Genomic DNA, 21501 nt, shown 5'->3' with positions numbered 1-21501 from the left:
TATCAATGCGATCTTTTGCAGTGTTTTTTTCATTTTTTTTTTTTTTTTTTTTTTTTTAATTTATTTATTTATGTAGTCACAGAGAGAGAGAAGAGGAGAGCAGAGACACAGCAGGGAAGCAGCTCCATGCACCGGACCGATGTGGGATTCGATCCCGGGTCTCCAGAATCGCGCCCTGGGCCAAAGGCAGGCGCCAAACCGCTGCGCCACCCAGGGATCCCGCAGTGTTTTTTTCTTGTATAAAGTCTTTGGAATCTGGTATGTATTTATACCTACTGCACAGCTCCGTTTGGACCAGCCCCATTTCAAGTGCTCCGTGGCCACCTCATCAGACAGTTCTAGTCTGAGGCAGATCCAGGTTCAAATCCTCTCCTGGCCCAAATTTTCTCATCTGTGAAACAGGGTATCATGGCCATCCACCATGTAGGGTAAAGTTCATGACACATCGCAGGCTCAGTGATTTTTATGAAGGGAGGGGAGAGCTTGAGGGGCGGTGGGCAGCAGAGATGGTAAGGAATAGTTGAAGGTTTGGTGTTTTCTTCAGAGATGGTAGAAGCTAACTATGTTTTTAGGCTACAGAGAAGTTGCTGGTAAAGAAGGAAACATATGGAAGAAGGGATAAGGTAATGCAGAAAGTTTGAGAAGATAACAGAGGGAGATGGAATTGACAATTAGCCTTAACCCCAGAGCTGGGCACTTTTGTTTCCTTTAAGGGCAAACGGAAGGAAGCCAGGGTGGACAGGAGCCGTGCTCGCTAACCATTCCCAGTTGCACTCTGTGCATAGGGCACTCCGTGGTTGTGTGCATGTTCCCATCTGGTCCTCCCGACTCCCCTGAAAGGTGGGTTCTGCTAGTGATCCCCTTTATGGAGCAGGAGATGGAGTGTTTGAGAGGGTAGCTTTCCTGCGGTCATAAAGCTAGTAGGACCAGCGTTCAAACCCAGGCATTCCGATGCCAGAGTCTAGATCCTTCTCCCTGGTAGAATGTTCCTTATTTTGGCTTTGCCTTGTGTTTCTTCATGATCGGATTTGGGGTATGCATTTCTGACCCTAAGACTCTAGAAGTGACGCATCCTTCTGGAGCATCACATGGCGTGTCATGTCTATCTGCTCCTCGGTGGTGACTTGCCCAAAGTGCATCCAACTTCTCCCTTCCATATTTTTTTCTTTTTCAACTAATAAGCAATTGAGTGGATTCATTAATTAATTCATTCATTCATTCTCAGAGGGAGAAGCAGCTACCCCATACCCCTCCCTATGACCAGGGAACCCAATGCAGGGCTCAATCTCAGGACCTTGGGATCATGCCTGAGCTGAAGTCAGACATTTAACTGACTGAGCCACCAAGGTGCTTGGGTGGACACTTTAAAACCTCATCCTGCTCCTCATCATGTTTTCTCCTGAATTTAGCCTCCATGGATGATTCTTATCCATTTCACTGTGATGGCTACAAACCTCCTGCATTCCCCTTACACTCCCATCACCTCCCCGTTTGGCTCTCGGTGTCATTCCACTTGAGCAAGAACCCTCTTTCTTTCCTCTTTCAGGAGATAAACTCATTGATTCTGATTTTTTCCAATGGAGTATAATTTATTAATGTCCTTAATCATTTTGGTGCTAATATCCCAGATTTGACTGGTGGCAGCACCTTCAAAGCTGGCTCCTTTATCCTGTGACATGCCTCCTACTTTTTTTTTTTAAGTACTTTCTTACTTTTTGGCATAATATAATGTTCCAGGCTCCTCATCTCATATCTATAATGCCCAGAACTGGAATCAGCCATTTCTCTCTCTCTGAAAAAAAAAAAAAAAAAGAAAAAGAAAAAGAAAAAGAAAAAGAAAAAGAAAAAGAAAAAGAAAAAGAAATACCTTGATTCCTTTTAGAGGGGAATGGTAACAGATCTCAGGGCAAAATGTGCTTATTGCTAATGGAGTGGAATTGATTTTAGGCCCTTTTAGCAGACAGAGCTGGATATACATGCATAGGTGTATATAGACTATGAATATACTTACCTATACATATGCTGGAAATCATGAGTCTATGCTGATGTCTCCAGTTCCAATCCACTGTCAGTTTTTCTTGTTTCCCTCCATTAAATACATGTTTCTTCTTCCACATTGAGAAACCCCCCCCCTTTTTTTAAAGATTTTATTTATTTATTCATGAGAGAGGCAGAGACACAGGCAGAGGGAGAAGAGGGATTCGATCCCAGGTCTCCAGGATCACGCCCTGGGCGGAAGGCGGCGCTAAACTGCTGAGCTACCCAGAACCCTGACTCAACATCAACTCGTGTATTAATTTGCTCAATCATATAACAGATCTGCAAGAGTTTCAGAATCATTCTGCTAAGACCAGCACATAAACAAACCTACTACTAAGGATGGTTCAGAACTTGCTTGAACTTTCCTTCCCACCTCCACCCCATCAAAGCCTGGCTTCTTCACCACACCTTCTAGGAAGGCTGTTCGCTGGGAGGGTGATCCAGGTAACAGGGAGGGGCAGAGTACTCAGGAACCAAAGGGTAGGAAATAGCCCTGCAAGGGGGAGGATGAGGGAGGGACACCTGGGTGGCTCAGTGGTGTGGCGTCTGCCTTCGGCTCAGGTGATCCCAGGGTCCTGGGATCGAGTCCCAGGAGCCTGCTCCTCCCTCTGCCTATGTCTGTGCCTCTCTCTGTGTTTCTCATGAATAAATAAAATATTAAATGGGGGGGGGCATTGAGGAACATCAGTTTCAGAAGCAGAAAGTGAATTTCAGAGGCTGGAGGGGATGACTGAGGAGTGGCCCCAGTTCACTTGAGGGCATGTTTCCTGCAGCATCTTGGCAGCCTGGGCACGGAGGAGAGAGGCCAGATGGCTGGGATGGCTAGACCGATCCGGCGCCTGGGAACTACCAGGTGGGTGCGGCAGAAGGATGGAGATGGAGGACGCTGGGGTGCTGGCAAGAGAGCGCTTGACATATGTGCCCTGCAGTCTGGGCTGAATGGGGAGGAAGTGAAGCCAGGAGGGAGAAAGGAGAGCCCCTGGGGGGTTCTGCGCTGGGCTGCGGAGGACTTTATTGAAGTCACTTCTGGTCACCACATCCCACCGTCTAGGAATAGCCAGTTCCCCCGACTGGAGGGAGAGGCAGCTCAGACCAAATCTGGCTACGGCAGAGATGGGAGGGGCTGGACTTTGAGCCCCCCCAGAGCCTTTGTTTCTCCCAGGGAGCAGAGGCTGAGGGACAAGACCAGCCTGGCCCCAGCTGACAAGGGAGGCCACCTTGGCCTGATCCTCAGCCCCGAGGAGGTCCGAATAAAATTTTGTGAAAGTGAAGAGACCTTGGAGATTATTTCATCAGGACAAGACAGTTGCTTCACTCTTAAGGGCAGGAGAGACGGGGATCCCTGGGTGGCTCAGTGGCTGAGCATCTGCCTTCAGCCCGGGGTGTGATCCTGGAGTCCTAGGATCAAGTCCCACAGGGGGCTCCCTGCATGGAGCCTGTTTCTCCCCCTGCCTGTGTCTCTGCCTCCCTCTCTCTCTCCATGTCTCTCATGATTAAATACATAAAATCTTAAAAAAAAAAAAAAAAGGGGGGGGTGCAGGAGAGAGGGAGGCCTGGGAGGCTCAGCAGCTGAGCATCTATCTTTGGCTCAGGGCGTGGTCCGGGGGTCCCGAATCGAGTCCCATATCAGGCTCCCTGCATGGAGCCTGCTTCTCTCTTTGCCTGTGTCTCTGCCTCTGTGTGTCTCTCATGAATAAATAGATAAAATCTTTACAAAAAAAAAAAGGGCTGCAAAGCAGCTGACCCCCCGTCCTCACCAGCCTGGATGGGGTTCAGACCCAGGAGCTTTAAGTTGGTGCCTCTGATTAGCCCAGGACCACGCTCTGAAGTTCACAGAGCGTCTTCCCGCCTGGCTCGTTTTAGTGCAGGACGAGTCTTGGTTTTCTAGTTGGTTTGTACCTGGGTTTGAAGATGTCCAGGCTTCCCTGCTTTCTCCACAGCTCCCGCCTCACTGCTGCCTGGGGCTTGCTTTCTGATGGATGAATTGGTGGGAAGAGCGCATATTTTCGGGAAGAAGTATCCCGGGGAGTCCGAATTTCCAAGTAGCATTATTTCTTTCTATATTCATAGGGATCTTCCTTTCTTTTGACCCTTGTTAAGCCAGCATTACTCTGGACGTGCGGTGTATGCTTCGTCACCAGAGCTTCATCTGCAGACGTACGAATTAAAGCAATGCTTTACTAAAAAAAATAAATAAAGCAATGCTTTTCTGAACCCAGTTTTACAAGGAAGCTTGTTTCTTGCAGACCACATGACTCAGCTGCACGAAGTTTAGTTGGAACCCACTTAAAGTAGAAAATTAATTCAAAAAAAAAAAAAAAAGAAAATTAATTCAGAGTTTCCTTTTATTATTTTAATTTTTTAAAGATTTTATTTGAAAGAGAGAGGGAGAGCATAGAGGGAGAGAGGGAGAAGCAGACTCCCAATGAACAGAGAGCTGATGTGAGACTCGACCCCAGGACCCTGAGATCATGACCTGAGCTGAAGGCAGATGCTCAACTGACTGAGTCACCCAGGGGCCCCCAGAGCTTCCTTTTAGTTCATCAGGCAGCACCAAGGTGAGGAAAAGGGAACAAAGATGATGGGCCTTGGCAAGCATCAATAGAGAAGAGCTTATCTTCCCTAGGAATATTCCACTAAGAAATAGAAAGGTCCCTGATGGGAAGCAGCTCAGCTAAAGCTAGCCATGCCTTACAGTTTGCTTTTGTAGTTTAGAGGACAGAGTAGGCTTTGTGGAGTCAAAAGCATCCTGGGCAGAAGGTGCCAAGTCTCTGTGCTCTGGAAACATCTCTGCTATTCTAGGTAATGAAAGCAGAACTAGTCTGAGAACAGCCTGGAAAACCAGAAGTAGCAATTCTATTTTTGTAAAGCAGAGACTTTTGTGTGGGATGTTTGCTGAGAGCTGGGATCAAAATTGGTGACGTCACTAAACCAGAGATCACTGGTATCAGAGTGGCCAGGTACCAGGAGATCTCCAAAATTCTTGCACTTTTTAAATGACAAGTGGGAAAATAAAAACCACCTAGAATTTTTTTAAAGAAGCCTCTATGTCCATACTGCGTTCCTAGAGCTAATGTTCCATCAGAAACTTAAGGGGAATGCTTATTGTCATCACCTTACCTGTTTGGACTCGTTTCTACCACTTCCAAGAGCTGTTGTCACCTCTCCAAAGATAGAAAGGAGTACTGACACAGGACCTTAGTTGTGACCATGTGGTCCCAAAAGTAAGACTTCTTCTTCCTTTTTTTTTTTTTTTTAAGATTTTATTTATTCATTAGAGACAGAGAGAGAGAGAGAGAGAGAAAGAGAGAGGCAGAGCACAGGCAGAGGGATAAGAAGGTTCCATGCAGGGACCCCAACGTGGGACTTGATCCCGGGACTCCAGGATCATGCCCTGGGCCGAAGGTGGTGCTAAACTGCTGAGCCACCCAGGGATCCCCAGCCAAAAGTAAGACTTCTAAAGAAAACATGTTCACCTGAAATCATCTTGAATCTTAAAACATGCTATTAGTGACTGTGCATTTAATTTATAAAGGAAAGAGTATAAATTACATTATTTTTCCCTTAAAGACATATATATATATACACATATATAATACACATATATACACATATATGTATGAAGGTGGTGCTAAACTGCTGAGCCACCCAGGCTGCCCAAAATGCTCTTTTTTCTACTTTTCCCTGATTCCATTCTCATGATTCACTCTTAGTGATCAAGATGTTGGGATCCCTAGGTGGCTCAGCGGTTTAGCGCCTGCCTTCGGCCCAGGACATGACCTGGAGTCCTGGATTGAGTCCCGCTTCGGGCTCCCTGCATGGAGCTTGCTTCTCCCTCTGCCTGTGTCTCTGCCTCTCTCTGTGTGTCTCTCATGAATAAATAAATAAAATCTTTTAAAAAATGCTTTGGGTGGTTTGTCCAGCGTGAGATTTATTTTTTATTTATTTTTAAGATTTTATTTTATTTACTCATGAGAGATACAAAGCGAGCGAGCGACAGACAGAGGGAGAAGCAGGCTCCATACAGGGAGCCCGATGTGGGACTGGATCCCGGGTCTCCAGGATCAGGCCCTGGGCTGCAGGCGGCGCTAAACCGCTGCGCCAAACCACTGCGCCACCGGGGCTGCCCCCCCCCCCCTTTTTTTTAAGATTTTATTTTCAGTGTGAGATTTATTATGTCCACACAGAATCAATGATCTTTGTCATTTTATTTATTTATAAACAATTTTTCTCCTTAAATTTTTTTTTAAAATTTTATTTATTTATGATAGTCACAGAGAAAGAGAGAGAGGCAGAGGGAGAAGCAGGCTCCATGCACTGGGAGCCTGACGTGGGATTCAATCCCGGATCTCCAGGATCTCGCCCTGGGCCAAAGGCAGGTGCCAAACCACTGCGCCACCCAGGGGTCCCCGATCTTTGTCATTTTAAAGCTTCCAGCTAGGGGCAGTCCTCGAAGCCTCCTCCCGAACTCACACTGAGAAATGACGGGCACACTGGCTGTTAGACGCTGCAGCATTCAAACGCCCTATGGGGCACTTCTTGCCTCTCCTCTAAAGAAAACAAATAGCTGCTCGTTTGCAGGCCTGTGAGCTGAGCCGGCTCAAACTCCAACTACACAGCCTTGTGGAGGCTACCGGATGTGGAGGCTGTGCCTGAAGGCAAGGGTTCTCTCCTTTTTCTTCTTGTATATTTTATTAGAGTTCGATTTGCCAACATATAGCATAACACCCAGTGTTCTCTCCTTTTTGCCCCTTCGATACCTTAGCATCCAAACCACATCTCTCAGGAATCTTTCCCCCTTCCCCCACCTCGGGAAGATTTTTACTTCCCCACCTCGGGAAGATAAAGTACTTATTGGGGCACCTGGGTAGATCAGTCCCTTAAGCATCTAACTCTTGATTTTGGCTCAGGTAACAATCTAGGGGTCATGAGATCGAGCCCTGTGTTGCACTCTGTGCTTAGCTCGGAGTGGGCTGGAGACTCTCCTCTCCTCTTCCCCCTCTCTGCCTGTCAGCCCCTCTCCTCCTGTGCATGAGCGCTCTCTCAAATAAATAAAATCTCTTTTTAAAAAAGTACTTTAAAAATCTGATAACCCCACAGATCTTGATTGCTTAAGCAGTCAAAATTTCATGCCATCACTCCCAGTAGTCTAATGGGTGAAGTACAATAACTGTATTATGATTCTTTTCTATACATTGTCATCAACTCCCTATCACCAACCATCTCAGATCATAAAATCCTCAGTATTGAATATAAAAGGGCATGTTTTATGAAACAGAAATCTCATACCTTTGGGGAAAAAAATCTGATCACATATTCTGATTTTTTTACAGATTGACTTATTTTATTTTTTAAGATTTTATTTATTTTAGAGAAAGAGAGAACATGAGTAGGGGAAGAAGCAGACGGAGAGGGACAAGTAGACTCGTAGCTGAGCATGGACATGGATGCGGGGCTCAATCCCAACCACCCTGAGATCATGACCTAAGCTGAAATCAAGAGTCAGATGCTTAACTGACTGAACCACCCAGGTGGCCCCATATATGATTTTTTTATTCCAAAAATATCATCACACTGGGGTGCTTTTTATAAACTTTCTCCAAAATTACTTGAAACAAAAAAAGAAAAGAAAAAAAAAGGTATTTCTGAACTTTTTTTTTTTTTTTTTTTCTGAACAACTTTCAAACAAAGGTTTGCCCTCAGCAGTTTATAACTGTTTGGGAATTTGTCCTTGAAAGATATCCTCTTAGGGACAAAAGGTGAGGTTTTAGCTGTGTGCTCTCTACTTAAAATGCTGAGTTTTAAGCTGTGAGTTTAGGTTTTAGGGTGTGAGTAAGGTATGGAATAGGAGGGCAGATGCTCACATTGGCAGCACAAATACTATCGTGGGTACAGATACGGAGAGGATTTGGCATGGCCCCCTGTGCAAGGAAGACATGAAAATTTGTAAAGCGTTCCAAATTAGAAATCAAACCAAACAACTGAAAAGGAACTCGGGCAGATATTCCCCTTAAAAAGACACACAGTGTGTAAGGAGGGGGGTGAGGTGGGCAGTATATAGGAACTCTCAGTACTGTCCCTTCAAGTTCTCGGTAAATCTAAACTGTTCTCAAAATAAAACCTATTAATTATAAACACACACACACACACACACAAAATAGCACAGACACTGGAATTGTAATAAAATTTGTGGTTCTGATTATTAGTCATCCAGGTGATTGGTGGCTGAAGGAGTTTACAAGTGGTCATAAAAAACACATGAAACAGGAAACTTTCGGGATCCCTGGGTGGCGCAGTGGTTTAGTGCCTGCCTTTGGCCCAGGGCGCGATCCTGGAGACCCGGGATCAAATCCCAAGTCGGGCTCCCGGTGCATGGAGCCTGCTTCTCCCTCTGCCTGTGTCTCTGCCTCTCTCTCTCTCTCTGTGTGTGACTATCATAAACTTAAAAAAAATTAAAAAAAAAAGAAACAGGAAACTTTCAATCCAATGTGATAGGAAGAGGGGAAAGTCAAAACAGGAGACCTGGGATGAGCTAGAGTGACCTTTCTTCAACATGACTCCAGCATGTTGATGTAAAAGGCTGCTGCCAGGGGGCTACACTTGATGCTTGCGAGAGATCTAAAAATATAAAGTACCTGTTCACTTAAAGTTACAAGATTAACCAATCAAAGGAAGCAACTGGCTACTGAGACAGAATTTTAATCAATGGGTTAAAAATGTATGTAACTGTGTTGAACATAATATATGTAATCCTGAATTCCAGCTAATACATGTATTGTTTTCTCTATGTGGTAATCCTCAGCACCAGCAAACCTGATAAATCATTGACTAGCCATTTTGTTGCTAGAAAGCTTTGACACAAGACTGCTTTTGTAACGTAGCACGCTCCCATATTATGTTTAGAATGGAATTTGAGCTCTTAATATTTATTTGCACTAATTTTAGAGAGAATATTTATTGGTTAAAATGAGGTATATCTGTGCTGTAGGTTCATGAGCACACACTTCAATTTCTGATAAAGGAAGCTTTTCTATACATCATTATAAAATTTTACTTTGTGAAAAGAGCAATCTAATTCATGAGATATGCATCCTAAGGGCATGCACACAATGTAAGCACATAGCATAAGGTCAGCGTGCGATGAACACACAACACAGTATGTCTCGAGTCAATGTAGCTCCCAATCATACAACTCCTCTCATTACAAAATGTATCTAACCCAAAACAGGCCAAGGAAGCACCTGTGTGGCATGGCCAAGGCATCCTAAGGGTATGTGTATATGTGCAAGGATGGGTACACCGTCATGGTGGCGCGACCTCTCTTTGTGGCAGGATATCTGTTCCTGGACCAGAGTGGCTTCATATCTGGAGCTGGCTCTTGGCTGGAGTTTGTGCTTCTCTTTGGATAGCACGACACTGTGAATCTCGGCTTCTGTGTCTGTGCAAACAAGATAGAAAGGTTGAATCGCTTTAGGTTGCAATTTCTAAAGTTTTTTTTTTTAAGATTTTATTTATTTATTCATGAAAGACACAGAATGAGAGAGAGGCAGAGACACAGGCAGAGGGAGAAGCAGACTCCATGCACGGAGCCCAACGTGGGACTCGATCCTGGGATTCCAGGATCACGCCCTGGGCTGAAGGCAGGCACTAAACCGCTGAGCCACACAGGCGTCCCTCAATTTCTAAAGTTACAGTCAGAGTTGGAGTTGGTTTTACAAGGAGTTAGTGAGAAGTATTTGCATATTCCCCAAAATACCAAAATACAAAGTAGTTAATGTTGCACCAGGGCAGAGGTGAATCAAGCATTTGCCCAAGTCCTTTGGAGAGCTGAAAAAAGGTCCTTAATTGCCCTGAGCTCAACGATTGCTTTCATACGCCATCTAGAGACATTACACAAAGAGAAGAACCTGATCTGTCAAGATAGGAGACTGCCCCACTGTTTGTGACTCTGCTTATCTGATTACACCTGTGAGTTAAATGCTTATGTCTCAGCTAGAAAAACATTCTGCCAGAAATGGTAAGAAAATGGAGGTAAAGGTAAGAAAGCCTTGATGGAGGAGAGGAGAGAGGAGAAGAGAGGAGGGGAGGAGGGGGGGAGGGGAGGAGGGGAGGAGGGGAGGGGAGAGGGGAGAAGGGAGAGGGGAGAAGAGAAAAGCCTGAATGGCATTTACCTGCTACACTGGGTTTCACTGAATTCCTGGTTACATGTTACAGCCTAACCAGCAGCTTTCAACTGTGGGATGTGGCTTCCTGCAGTGAATGCCAGAGGCAAGGGGGCAGTTTGTGGCTCCCCTGCCTGGCAGGACAGAAATCCATGTTTGTTTGCTTTTTAAGATTCTATTTATTTATTCATGAGAGACACCGCAGAGAAGAGTGGCAGAGACACAGGCAGAGGGAGGTGCAGGCTCCCTGCGGGGAGCCTGATGCAGGACTGGATCCCAGGACCCGGGGATCACGCCCTGAGCCAAAGGGAGATGCTCAACCACTGAGGCACTCAGGTGCCCCCAGAAATCCTCTTTGATTTGAATTTACCTACACCTCTCTTCCCACTGCTCTCCAGGCTCTGTTATGCCACAGTGACTGGACTATGTCTCACCACCCCTCCTAGAGGGTGGCTGCCTTAAGGGAGGGATCAGGTCTTCCAGTCCTCAAGTGGTCCCGCATCTCATAGGATCTCTATAAGATACTGTGGGGTAAATGGGAGCACAGTCTGAGAAGTCCCAAACGACAGCCTTGGCAAAACAACAGGGACCTCCCCTTGGGACAACTGTCCATTTTCTATCTAGTGTAGCCATGTTAGTCTGATGGTTCTCAATCTTTGTTCACCCTGGGTGCCTGTGAGCAGCACCCTCCCATAGACGTACCCAGGGCTATTTGACATAACAGCTTACTAGCTGTTTCTCCAACTCTATTCCTCCTTCTCAGGAAAGAATATGCAAATGCAAATGTGCAAAGAGAAATACTTATTAGAGGGGACAAATACTAACTCATTCTAACTTATTCCTTTAAAAAAGCAAATCATTCACAAACCTCGGTATTGAATGATCACTGGTAATACTGCGTGTGAGGCACACCTCATGCCTGATGGTGGCACCCCCGTTTGTTGTTAACATCTCCTAGGGTTGAGAACCACCACATTATTCACTATCACTATTTCCTCAACTGTTGCCATGGAGTTACAAAATAATAGCCACCTACCAAATGTTTGTTAAAATAAAAACTAAATTCTCCAGGGCAAGCTTTAAGCCCTAGGTGGGATTTCTCCCATCTTGTGGCCCCTTGTGGATTGTATCCCTTGGTGGTCAGGTGGCTTAGACGTTCACCTGAGTGAATGAATTCTAGAAGGTGAAAGTGTGGATCGCTACCTCTCCAAACCATGTCATATACTTAAAAAGCCAAATCAAATTAGTGGCTGGCATATATGTATACGTAGTAGTGAAATACCTGCATCCCCTCTCTATTCTTCGTCAGAATCAAGGAGGTCATTTTTGATGGGTCCAAGGAGGTGCCCTTGTCTCTTCCACGTAGCTGTGACTGAGATAAGCAAACACAATCTCACTAAAGCTTCCACTTGCACAAGTGTGATTACATAGAATATACAGTGAGGGTTCTTTTATTCCTGCATGTTAGATCATTACATATGATACAGATAGAGAGGCAAAATGCAAATGAATGATAATTTGAAAAAAAGAAGGAAACTGATATTTATGGAGTGCCTATTATTTGCCAGGCATGTTACACAGTTTCACATCTAATTTTCTCAACAACCTTTGTGATGTATGTATTATCACCCCAATATTTTAGATGTAGAAACTGAGTCCCAGAGTTCAGTAACTCATGGAAAATGATAGGCTGGAATCTGAACTCAAGACAGACTTGAAAGCTGTGCTCTTGCTACTATCACACTAGACACCAAATGGCCCTCAATGTGGAGCAGTGCTCTGTGGGGATTCCTCAGTGTAACACAGTGGGACCTCATTGTATCACTGTTAACCACAGGGTAGCATTTTGCATGAGGGCTTATTTTGTACCATATACAGTAAGAGTTATCTACTACTATACCAAAACTTATTTTAAAAAAGATTTTTTAAGTTTATTTTTTTCTTTTTGGTAATCTTTACACCCAACATGGGTCTTGAAATCACACAGAGATCAAGAGTTCCATGCTCTTCTGAGTCAACCAAGCTCCCCACCAAAACATATTATTTTTAAAGAGATTTTATTTATTTATTTGACATAGAGAGAGACAGAGAGAGAGAAGGGAGTGAGTGTGTACAGGAAGGCAGAGGGAGAGGGAGAAGCAGGCTCCCTGCTGATCAAGGAGCCCAATGCAGGGCTCAATCCCAGGACCCCAGGATCATGACCTGAGCCGAAGGCACATGTTTAACTGAATGGGTGCCACCCAGGTACCCCCAAAACTTATTTTTAGACATAAAAAAAAAAAAAAAAGGGGGGCATCTGAGTGGCTCAGTCAGTCAAGCGTCCAATTCTTGATTTCAGCTTGGGTCATGATCTCAGAGTCATGAGATCTGGCCCCAGGTTGTTGGGCTCTACATTCAGCAGGAGTCTGCTTGAGATTCTCTCTCTCTCCTCTCCCTCTCCCCCTGGTTGCTCTCTCTCTCTCTCTCTCTCAATCTAAAATAAATAAATATATCTTTTCTCTCTTAATCTAAAATAAATAAATATATCTTTTAAAAGAAAGGATTTTATAGCCACATAATTCCAAAGTACTAAAAAAAATGACTGGGCGTCTTTCCTCTGTGCTCCTACTTCATCCTACTATGTGAATGTAATTTCCTGTGTCCTTATTAAAATTCCCAGTAGAGGGGATCCCTGGGTGGCGCAGCGGTTTGGCGCCTGCCTTTGGCCCAGGGCGCGATCCTGGAGACCCGGGATCGAGTCCCACATCGGGCTCCCGGTGCATGGAGCCTGCTTCTCCCTCTGCCTGTGTCTCTGCCTCTCTCTCTCTCTCTCTCTGTGACTATCATAAAAATTAAAAAAAAAAAAAATTCCCAGTAGACTTTAAGGTCCCTAAGGCAGAGATAGTGTTTTGTTCAATGTTACATTCTCAGCAGGCAGCAGAGCATGTGGCATGTAGTGGCTACACAGTTCAATTTGTTGAATGGAGGGATGGACAGATGATGGAGCAGCCTGTTCTTATGTTCTAGGTATAAAATCAAATCACCAATATTTATTGCCAGACTAGTAATGTCTAATCCAAAGCAATGTCAATGTCCTCAGTAATTTTAATGTTCCTCTGCTCCTGGTGGCACAGACAGGTAAGAGTGACCTAGAGGCCTATTGTATTCTTCAGCCTGTGGGAGAGACATGCTAATTGGAAAAATCAGAGAATCTGCCACAAGGAGTCAAAGATGGAACAGGATAGAGACCAGAAATAAACTCATGCATATACCATCCATTAATTTTTTTACAAGAGTCAACATATACAATGGGGAAAAGATGGTCTCTTCCACAAATGGTATTGGGGAAAAACTAGATATAAAAGAATGAAAAAAGAATGAAATCATATAAACGAATGAAAATCATACCCCTAGCTTATACCAACACTAATGCCAACTCAAAATGGCTTAAAAACTTAAACTTAGGGAACCCTGGGTGGCGCACCGAGCGGTTTAGCGCCAGCCTTTGGCCCAGGGCACGATCCTGGAGATCCGGGATTGAATCCCACATCGGGCTCCCGGTGCATGGAGCCTGCTTCTCCCTCTGCCTATGTCTCTGCCTCTCTCTCTCTCTCTCTGTGTGACTATCATAAATAAATTTAAAAAAATTTAAAAAACAAACAAACAAAAAACCTTAAACTTAAGACCCCAAACCATAAAACTCCTAGAAAAAAACATAGGGTCCTTGACATTGGTCTTAACAATGATTTTCTGGATGTGACACCAAAAGCAAAATTAAGAGTGGGACTAGATCAAACTAAAAAGCTTCTGCACAGCAAAGGAAATCATCAACAAAATCAGAAGGCAAGGGTGCCTGCCTGGCTCAGTTGGCAGAGCATGTGACTGTGAAGTCAAGCCCCACTAGTGGGGGGTAGAGGTTACTTAAAAAATCTTTTTTTTTTAGCCCTCCCCCTCAAAAAACAGAATCAGAAGGAAACCTGTGGAATGAAAGTATTTGCAAATAATGTTATTCGGTCTTAAAAAAGAAGGAAAAAAGAGAAATCCTGCCATTTGTGACAACATGGATGAAGCTGGAGGGCATCATGCTTAGTAAAGGAAGCCCAAGAGAGAAAGACAACTGCTGCATGGTATCACTTATGTGTGGAGCCTAAAAAAAGGTCAAACTCATAGATACAGAGAGTAGAATGGTGGTTGCTGGAGAGTGGGGGAAATAGGGAGGAGATAATAAAAGGGCATAACCTTTCAGTTATTAAAGGAAAAAAAGGTAACTACATGAGGTGGAGGATGTGTTAATTCACCAGAGGTATACTAGGTAGATGTGTTAATTCACTCAGTGCTGGGAACCCTCTCATGGTGTGTAAATATATCAAATATCATGTTGTACACTTTAAGTATATTACCCAAAAAATGTTTTGATAAATTTTCCACGAATGAGTTTGTTTTTTTTTTTTTTAAAAAAAAGGGCAAGCAAAACTACTACCTTATTCAACCTTGGTTTTTCATTTCGCATCATGGAAGAACTGGTGTTCTCTGAATTTCTGAAAAAGGTAGGCTGTTTTTGCAGAGTAGAAGCAAACCCTGCCCTTTCCTGGAAGAATTGAGCGCAAAGAGAATATTTTTCAATTGATCTACTGTAATTAATCTACTCATAATTGACCCAATTCACTTCTGTTAACACTTCCACGTCTGAAAGCAAGCATTTTCATCTTTAGGAAGCAGGGAGCATGATGTGGGGGTGGCGGCTGGGAGGAGACTGGGAAGGAGCCCGGCATCCTCATACTGGACGAGGCCTGACACCTCAGCCACATGGGGACCCTGGACTGGCTCCAGCCACCACTTCTCCAGTACCACCTTTTCCTCTGGAAATCCAGACACGGTCAATACCCAGACCAGAGTACCATTCCAGAGTGTAGTACAGAATCAGTGGGTCAAGGCTGACATCTGCTCAGAGATGTCCAGAAGACTCAGGAAAGAGCTCTGAACTCAAAATAGCTTCCTTACATCCCATTCCCTTGCTGGTTTAGAGTAAACTTTAACCCCTTGTCCTGATCCCTCCATGGAATGCTCTTTAACCAGACAGCAGAAGTGGGCAACCGAGCGTTCTTACCGGGGTATCTTCTATTAATTTTAACTCCCGCATCAAATTATTTTTCTGATACTGTTCATTTCGCTGTTTCCTAGTCTGAAGTGGCTTCTTTTTCTTCTTCTTATATATCTTCTTCTTTTGATTCACCTATTCCAGAAAGCATAGAGAAAGTAGTCACTGAGGATTCCCGAGGTACGCCCACCACATGGAACAGTCTTTCACACGACACTCAAGACACGATGGCTAGTCCAGTATGGAGGTCCTCATGGTACTGAACTGCTGCTGGTTTGGAGAGCAAACAGTTCAGTTACCTCCTTAGCAGAGTCCACTCCCCATTTAACATCCCAAATCCCTCTAGAATAGGTATACTGCAAAAGGGGCAGTTACACTAATAACCAAATATCTGTTTTTTACAATATGAAGCCAGATTACTTACGGCAATAATGTCAGGTACATATAATATTATCAGGTTTGTGGTTAAAAGATTCAGTTTGGTTGGAGTGCCTGGGTGGCCCAGTCAGTTAAGTGTCTAACTCTTGATTTCGGTTCAGGTCATGATCTCAGGGTTGTGGAATTGAACCCCTTGTTAGGCTCTGTGCTGGGTGTGGAGGAGCCTGGCTAAGTTTCTCTCTCCCATTCCCTCTGGCTCCTCCTGACCCTTCCCCATCTCCTCACACTCACTTTCTCTCTAAAAAAAAGGTAAAAGATTTAAAAAATGTTTTTAAAGACTGTATTTATTTATTCATGAGAAACACAGAGAGGCAGGCAGAGACACAGGCAGAAGGAGAAGCTCCCCTCCGGGGAGCCTGATGTGGGACTCAATCCCAGGACTCCGGAATCACGCCCTGAGCCAAAGGCAGATGCTCAACTGCTGAGCCACCCAGGCGTCCCATTTGGCTCTGACCACAAGGTGGCTTTAATAATTAAGCAAATGAGGCTAAGGACTAATTATCCAGAGACCTATGCTAGGGTGAAGCTTATATCGATATTGTTATAAATCCAGCTTGAAAACATTATAGTGGGCAGCCTCTGTGGCACAGCGGTTTAGCGCTGCCTGCAGCCCAGGGTGTGATCCTGGAGACCTGGGACCAAGTTCCACGTCAGGCTCCGTGTAGGGAGCCTCTCTCTCTCTCTCTCTCTCTCTCTTTCTCTGTGTTGCTCATGAATAAATAAAGAAAATATTAAAAAAAAAACATTATAGAGTCTAATCTGATCTGGCTGGCTCCACCTGACACAGCCTTTTTTTTTTTTTTAATATTTTACTTATTCATGAGAGACACAGAGAGAGAGAGGCAGAGACACAGGCAGAGGGAGAAGCAGGCTCCACGCAAGGAGCCCAACATAGGATTCGATCCCAGGTCTCCAGGATCACACCCTGGGCTGCAGGCGGCGCTAAATCACTGCACCACCAGGGCTGCCCCTGACACAGCTTTAACCTCAGCTTATGATGGAGATATTTCTTAATGCAACTAGGAAATCATGTGCATAATGAACCAACAAATATTTTGCTGTTTCTAAAGCTCTTATATAATTTACACAAGAAAAAGTCTGTGAACAAGATGGAGCAAAAAAAATTAATATATGGAAGTATAAAAAACTATCTACAACTACACACTTCTTTAAAAAGTATGCATCAGGGCGCCTGGGTGGAGCATACAATTCTTGATCTTGAGGTGGTGATTTCAAGCCCCATGTTAGGTGTAGAGATATGAATATAAAAATAAAATCTTAAATAATTACGAGTCATTTTTAACAACCTCTCTTAAGATGGTTTTCACTTTTAGTTAAACTCTTTTTCTCGTTTTAGTTAACTTTTTTTTTTCGTTTTAGTTAACTTTCTAATAAACATGGAGTCTTCACATTTTTTTCCCTTAGATTTTTATTTTTATTTTTTTAAGATTTTGTATATTTATTCATGAGAGACAGAGAGAGAGAGAGAGAGAGAGAGAGAGAAGCAGAGGGCAGCTCTGGTGGCTCAGCGGTTTAGCGCCACCTTCAGCCCAGGGTGTGATCCGGGGGTCCCTGGATCGAGTCCCACGTCAGGCTCCCTGCATGGAGCCTGCTTCTCCCTCTGCCTGTCTCTCTCTCTCTCTCTCTCTCGCTCTCTCTCTCTCTCTCTGTCTCTTATGAATAAATAAAATCTTTTAAAAAATTAAAAAAAAAAAAAGAGGCAGAGACACAAGCAGAGGGAGAAGCAGGCTCCATGCAGGGAGCCTGACATGGGACTTGATCCTGGGTCTCCAGGATCAGGCCCTGGGCTGAAGGCGGCACTAAACCACTGAGGCACCTGGGCTGCCCTTCCCTAGATTTTTTAAAAGGAAAGTTATAGAGGACAAAATGGACAGACTCTAGGGTAGGGTAACCAGTTGCTATATTTTTTGAAGATTTTTAAAAAGTTTTTACTGGGCAGGCTTGGATGGCCTCTCTCTGTGTCTCTGCCCCTCTCTCTCTCTCATGATGAATATCTTTATTAAAAAAAAAAAAAAAAGAGACAGAGACACAAGCAGAGGGAGAAGCAGGCTCCATGCAGGGAGCCCGACATGGGACTCGATCCCGGGTCTCCAGGATCAGGCCCTGGGCTGAAGGCGCACTAAACCACTGAGGCACCTGGGCTGCCCTTCCCTAGATTTTTTAAAAGGAAAGTTATAGAGGACAAAATGACAGACTCTAGGGTAGGGTAACCAGGTTGCTATATTTTTTGCAGATTTTTTAAAAAAGATTTTACTGGGCAGGCTGGATGGCCTCTCTCTGTGTCTCTGCCCCTCTCTCTCTCTCATGAATGAATAAATAAAATCTTTTTTAAAAAATTAAAAATAAATAAAAGATTTTACTTATTTATTCATGAGAGACACAGAGAGAGAGAGGCAGAGACAGAGGCAGAGGGAGAAGCAGGCTCCCTGCAGGGAGACTGATGCGGAACTTGATCCCAGGACCCCGGGATCACGCCCTGAGCAGAAGGTAGATGCTCAACCACTGAGCCACCCAGGAGTCCCTTCTACAGATTTTAGTTGGAACATTCCACCAGGAATTACCTGGGAGGGTCATCCTTTCCTTAAGGCTGCTACTTCCTGGGTGTGAGTCTGTACCATCTTACCTCATCTGCCATGCTCAGTAGGTGAACAGGGAGACCATCTGAGAGGGAACTGTCAGAACCACTGGTGCTGTTTCCAAAAGGAAGGAGGAAAGGAAAATATCTGTTAGTAATGTCTAGGAAAGATAACAACCACCAGACCAGCAGCATGGAGTTAGGATATCCAGTCTGCTTTGCCCTCAAAGCCTGGGTTTCAATGACTAAGAATTCTTGACTAGCATGTTCTTCATTCATTCTGGTTTTTTTTTTTTTTTTTAAGATTTTGGGGGGGATCCCTGGATGGCTCAGCAGTTTAGCGCCTGCCTTTGGCCCAGGGCACGATCCTGGAGTCCCAGGATCAAGTCCCATGCTGGGCTCCTAGCATGGAGCCTGCTTCTCCCTCTGCCTGTCTCTCTCTCTCTCTCTCTCGCTCTCTCTCTCTCTGTCTCTTATGCATAAATAAATCAAATCTTTAAATAAATAAATTAATTAATTAATTAAATCTTTTTTAAAAGATATTTTATTTATTTATGCATGAGAGACACACACACACAGAGATAGAGAGAGAGAGAGAGAGAGAGGCAGAGACACAGGCAGAGGGAGAAGCAGGCTCCATGCAGGGAGCCCGACATGGGACTCGATCCCGGGTCTCCAGGATCACACCTGGGCTGTCAGGCGGCGCTAAATCACTGCACCACCAGGCGGCCCCTGACACAGCTTTAACCTCAGCTTATGATGGAGATATTTCTTAATGCAACTAGGAAATCATGTGCATAATGAACCAACAAATATTTTGCTGTTTCTAAAGCTCTTATATAATTTACACAAGAAAAAGTCTGTGAACAAGATGGAGCAAAAAAAATTAATATATGGAAGTATAAAAAACTATCTACAACTACACACTTCTTTAAAAAGTATGCATCAGGGCGCCTGGGTGGAGCATACAATTCTTGATCTTGAGGTGGTGATTTCAAGCCCCATGTTAGGTGTAGAGATATGAATATAAAAATAAAATCTTAAATAATTACGAGTCATTTTTAACAACCTCTCTTAAGATGGTTTTCACTTTTAGTTAAACTCTTTTTCTCGTTTTAGTTAACTTTTTTTTTTCGTTTTAGTTAACTTTCTAATAAACATGGAGTCTTCACATTTTTTTCCCTTAGATTTTTATTTTTATTTTTTTAAGATTTTGTATATTTATTCATGAGAGACAGAGAGAGAGAGAGAGAGAGAGAGAGAGAAGCAGAGGGCAGCTCTGGTGGCTCAGCGGTTTAGCGCCACCTTCAGCCCAGGGTGTGATCCGGGGGTCCCTGGATCGAGTCCCACGTCAGGCTCCCTGCATGGAGCCTGCTTCTCCCTCTGCCTGTCTTCTCTCTCTCTCTCTCGCTCTCGCCTCTCTCTCTCTGTCTCTTATGAATAAATAAAATCTTTTAAAAATTAAAAAAAAAAAGAGACAGAGACACAAGCAGAGGGAGAAGCAGGCTCCATGCAGGGAGCCTGACATGGGACTTGATCCTGGGTCTCCAGGATCAGGCCCTGGGCTGAAGGCGGCACTAAACCACTGAGGCACCTGGGCTGCCCTTCCCTAGATTTTTTAAAAGGAAAGTTATAGAGGACAAAATGACAGACTCTAGGGTAGGGTAACCAGGTTGCTATATTTTTTGCAGATTTTTTAAAAAAGATTTTACTGGGCAGGCTGGATGGCCTCTCTCTGTGTCTCTGCCCCTCTCTCTCTCTCATGAATGAATAAATAAAATCTTTTTTAAAAAATTAAAAATAAATAAAAGATTTTACTTATTTATTCATGAGAGACACAGAGAGAGAGAGGCAGAGACAGAGGCAGAGGGAGAAGCAGGCTCCCTGCAGGGAGACTGATGCGGAACTTGATCCCAGGACCCCGGGATCACGCCCTGAGCAGAAGGTAGATGCTCAACCACTGAGCCACCCAGGAGTCCCTTCTACAGATTTTAGTTGGAACATTCCACCAGGAATTACCTGGGAGGGTCATCCCTTTCCTTAAGGCTGCTACTTCCTGGGTGTGAGTCTGTACCATCTTACCTCATCTGCCATGCTCAGTAGGTGAACAGGGAGACCATCTGAGAGGGAACTGTCAGAACCCACTGGTGCTGTTTTCCAAAGGAAGGAGGAAAGGAAAATATCTGTTAGTAATGTCTAGGAAAGATAACAACCACCAGACCAGCAGCATGGAGTTAGGATATCCAGTCTGCTTTGCCCTCAAAGCCTGGGTTTCAATGACTAAGAATTCTTGACTAGCATGTTCTTCATTCATTCTGGTTTTTTTTTTTTTTTTTTTAAGATTTTGGGGGGGATCCCTGGATGGCTCAGCAGTTTAGCGCCTGCCTTTGGCCCAGGGCACGATCCTGGAGTCCCAGGATCAAGTCCCATGCTGGGCTCCTAGCATGGAGCCTGCTTCTCCCTCTGCCTGTGTCTCTGCCTCTCTCTCTGTGTGTCTCTCATGCATAAATAAATCAAATCTTTAAATAAATTAATTAATTAATTAAATCTTTTTAAAAGATATTTTATTTATTTATGCATGAGAGACACACACACACAGAGATAGAGAGAGAGAGAGAGAGAGAGGCAGAGACACAGGCAGAGGGAGAAGCAGGCTCCATGCAGGGAGCCCGACATGGGACTCGATCCCGGGTCTCCAGGATCACGTCCTGGGCCGAAGGCGGTGCCAAACCGCTGAGCCACCTGGGCTGCCCTCTTCATTTATTCTGAACATGTATTTCATGCCAGGCAGTGCATCAAGCACAGTGATGAATGTGAAAGACCTCCTGCCCCTCCTGCCCCAGAGTACCCTGCTGAGCCAGAGTACTCCCTCCTTGCAAAAGGAGTTTGCAATTAATGTGGCAAAATAACTGGCCAGGTGGGCAAAGCTGCCCTTGGCAGTGCCTGTAAAATGCTGGAAGATTCTTATTGTGCAGCCCTAGAGAATACCAGGACACTGTGATTTGTTTGGAAGCATGGCTTGTTTCATTTGTTCCGTCTGGCCAGGACCAGTTCAGAGAACAAGGATCCTACCAAGTGCTCTTTAAAACTGTATTGAATATACACATAAACCTATTTGATAACAAGATATCCATAGGTCAGAGACCAAGAATATTGCTGTCATTATCCCAATTCCTGCTTCAAAGGTT

At 44.4% G+C, this 21501-nt stretch overlaps 1 protein-coding gene across 10 annotated transcripts in view; it reads right to left on the bottom strand.

The window, feature by feature from the left end:
• Positions 1 to 8215: 8215 nt before the first annotated feature.
• Positions 8216 to 21501, bottom strand: part of AGBL2 (AGBL carboxypeptidase 2) — a 52918-nt gene continuing 39632 nt past the window's right edge. For 7 of the 10 annotated variants that reach the window (XM_041723267.1, XM_041723273.1, XM_041723274.1 and 4 more), the window contains 5 exons: positions 18362 to 18428; positions 15289 to 15414; positions 14662 to 14769; positions 11485 to 11574; positions 8216 to 9478 (listed from right to left, as the gene is read on the bottom strand). In XM_041723267.1, coding sequence (XP_041579201.1) covers positions 9305 to 9478; positions 11485 to 11574; positions 14662 to 14769; positions 15289 to 15414; positions 18362 to 18428 — 565 coding nt within the window. In that variant the 3' untranslated portion in view covers positions 8216 to 9304. The remainder of the gene's footprint in view (positions 9479 to 11484; positions 11575 to 14661; positions 14770 to 15288; positions 15415 to 18361; positions 18429 to 21501) is intronic. The other 3 variants (XM_041723270.1, XM_041723272.1, XM_041723276.1) reach the window with 3 other exon arrangements.

This window comes from Vulpes lagopus, chromosome 11 (genome assembly GCF_018345385.1).
Source record: "Vulpes lagopus strain Blue_001 chromosome 11, ASM1834538v1, whole genome shotgun sequence".
NCBI lineage: Eukaryota > Metazoa > Chordata > Mammalia > Carnivora > Canidae > Vulpes > Vulpes lagopus.
Note: the sequence above shows the minus strand (reverse complement) of the source record. Positions and strands in the feature narration are given on the sequence as shown.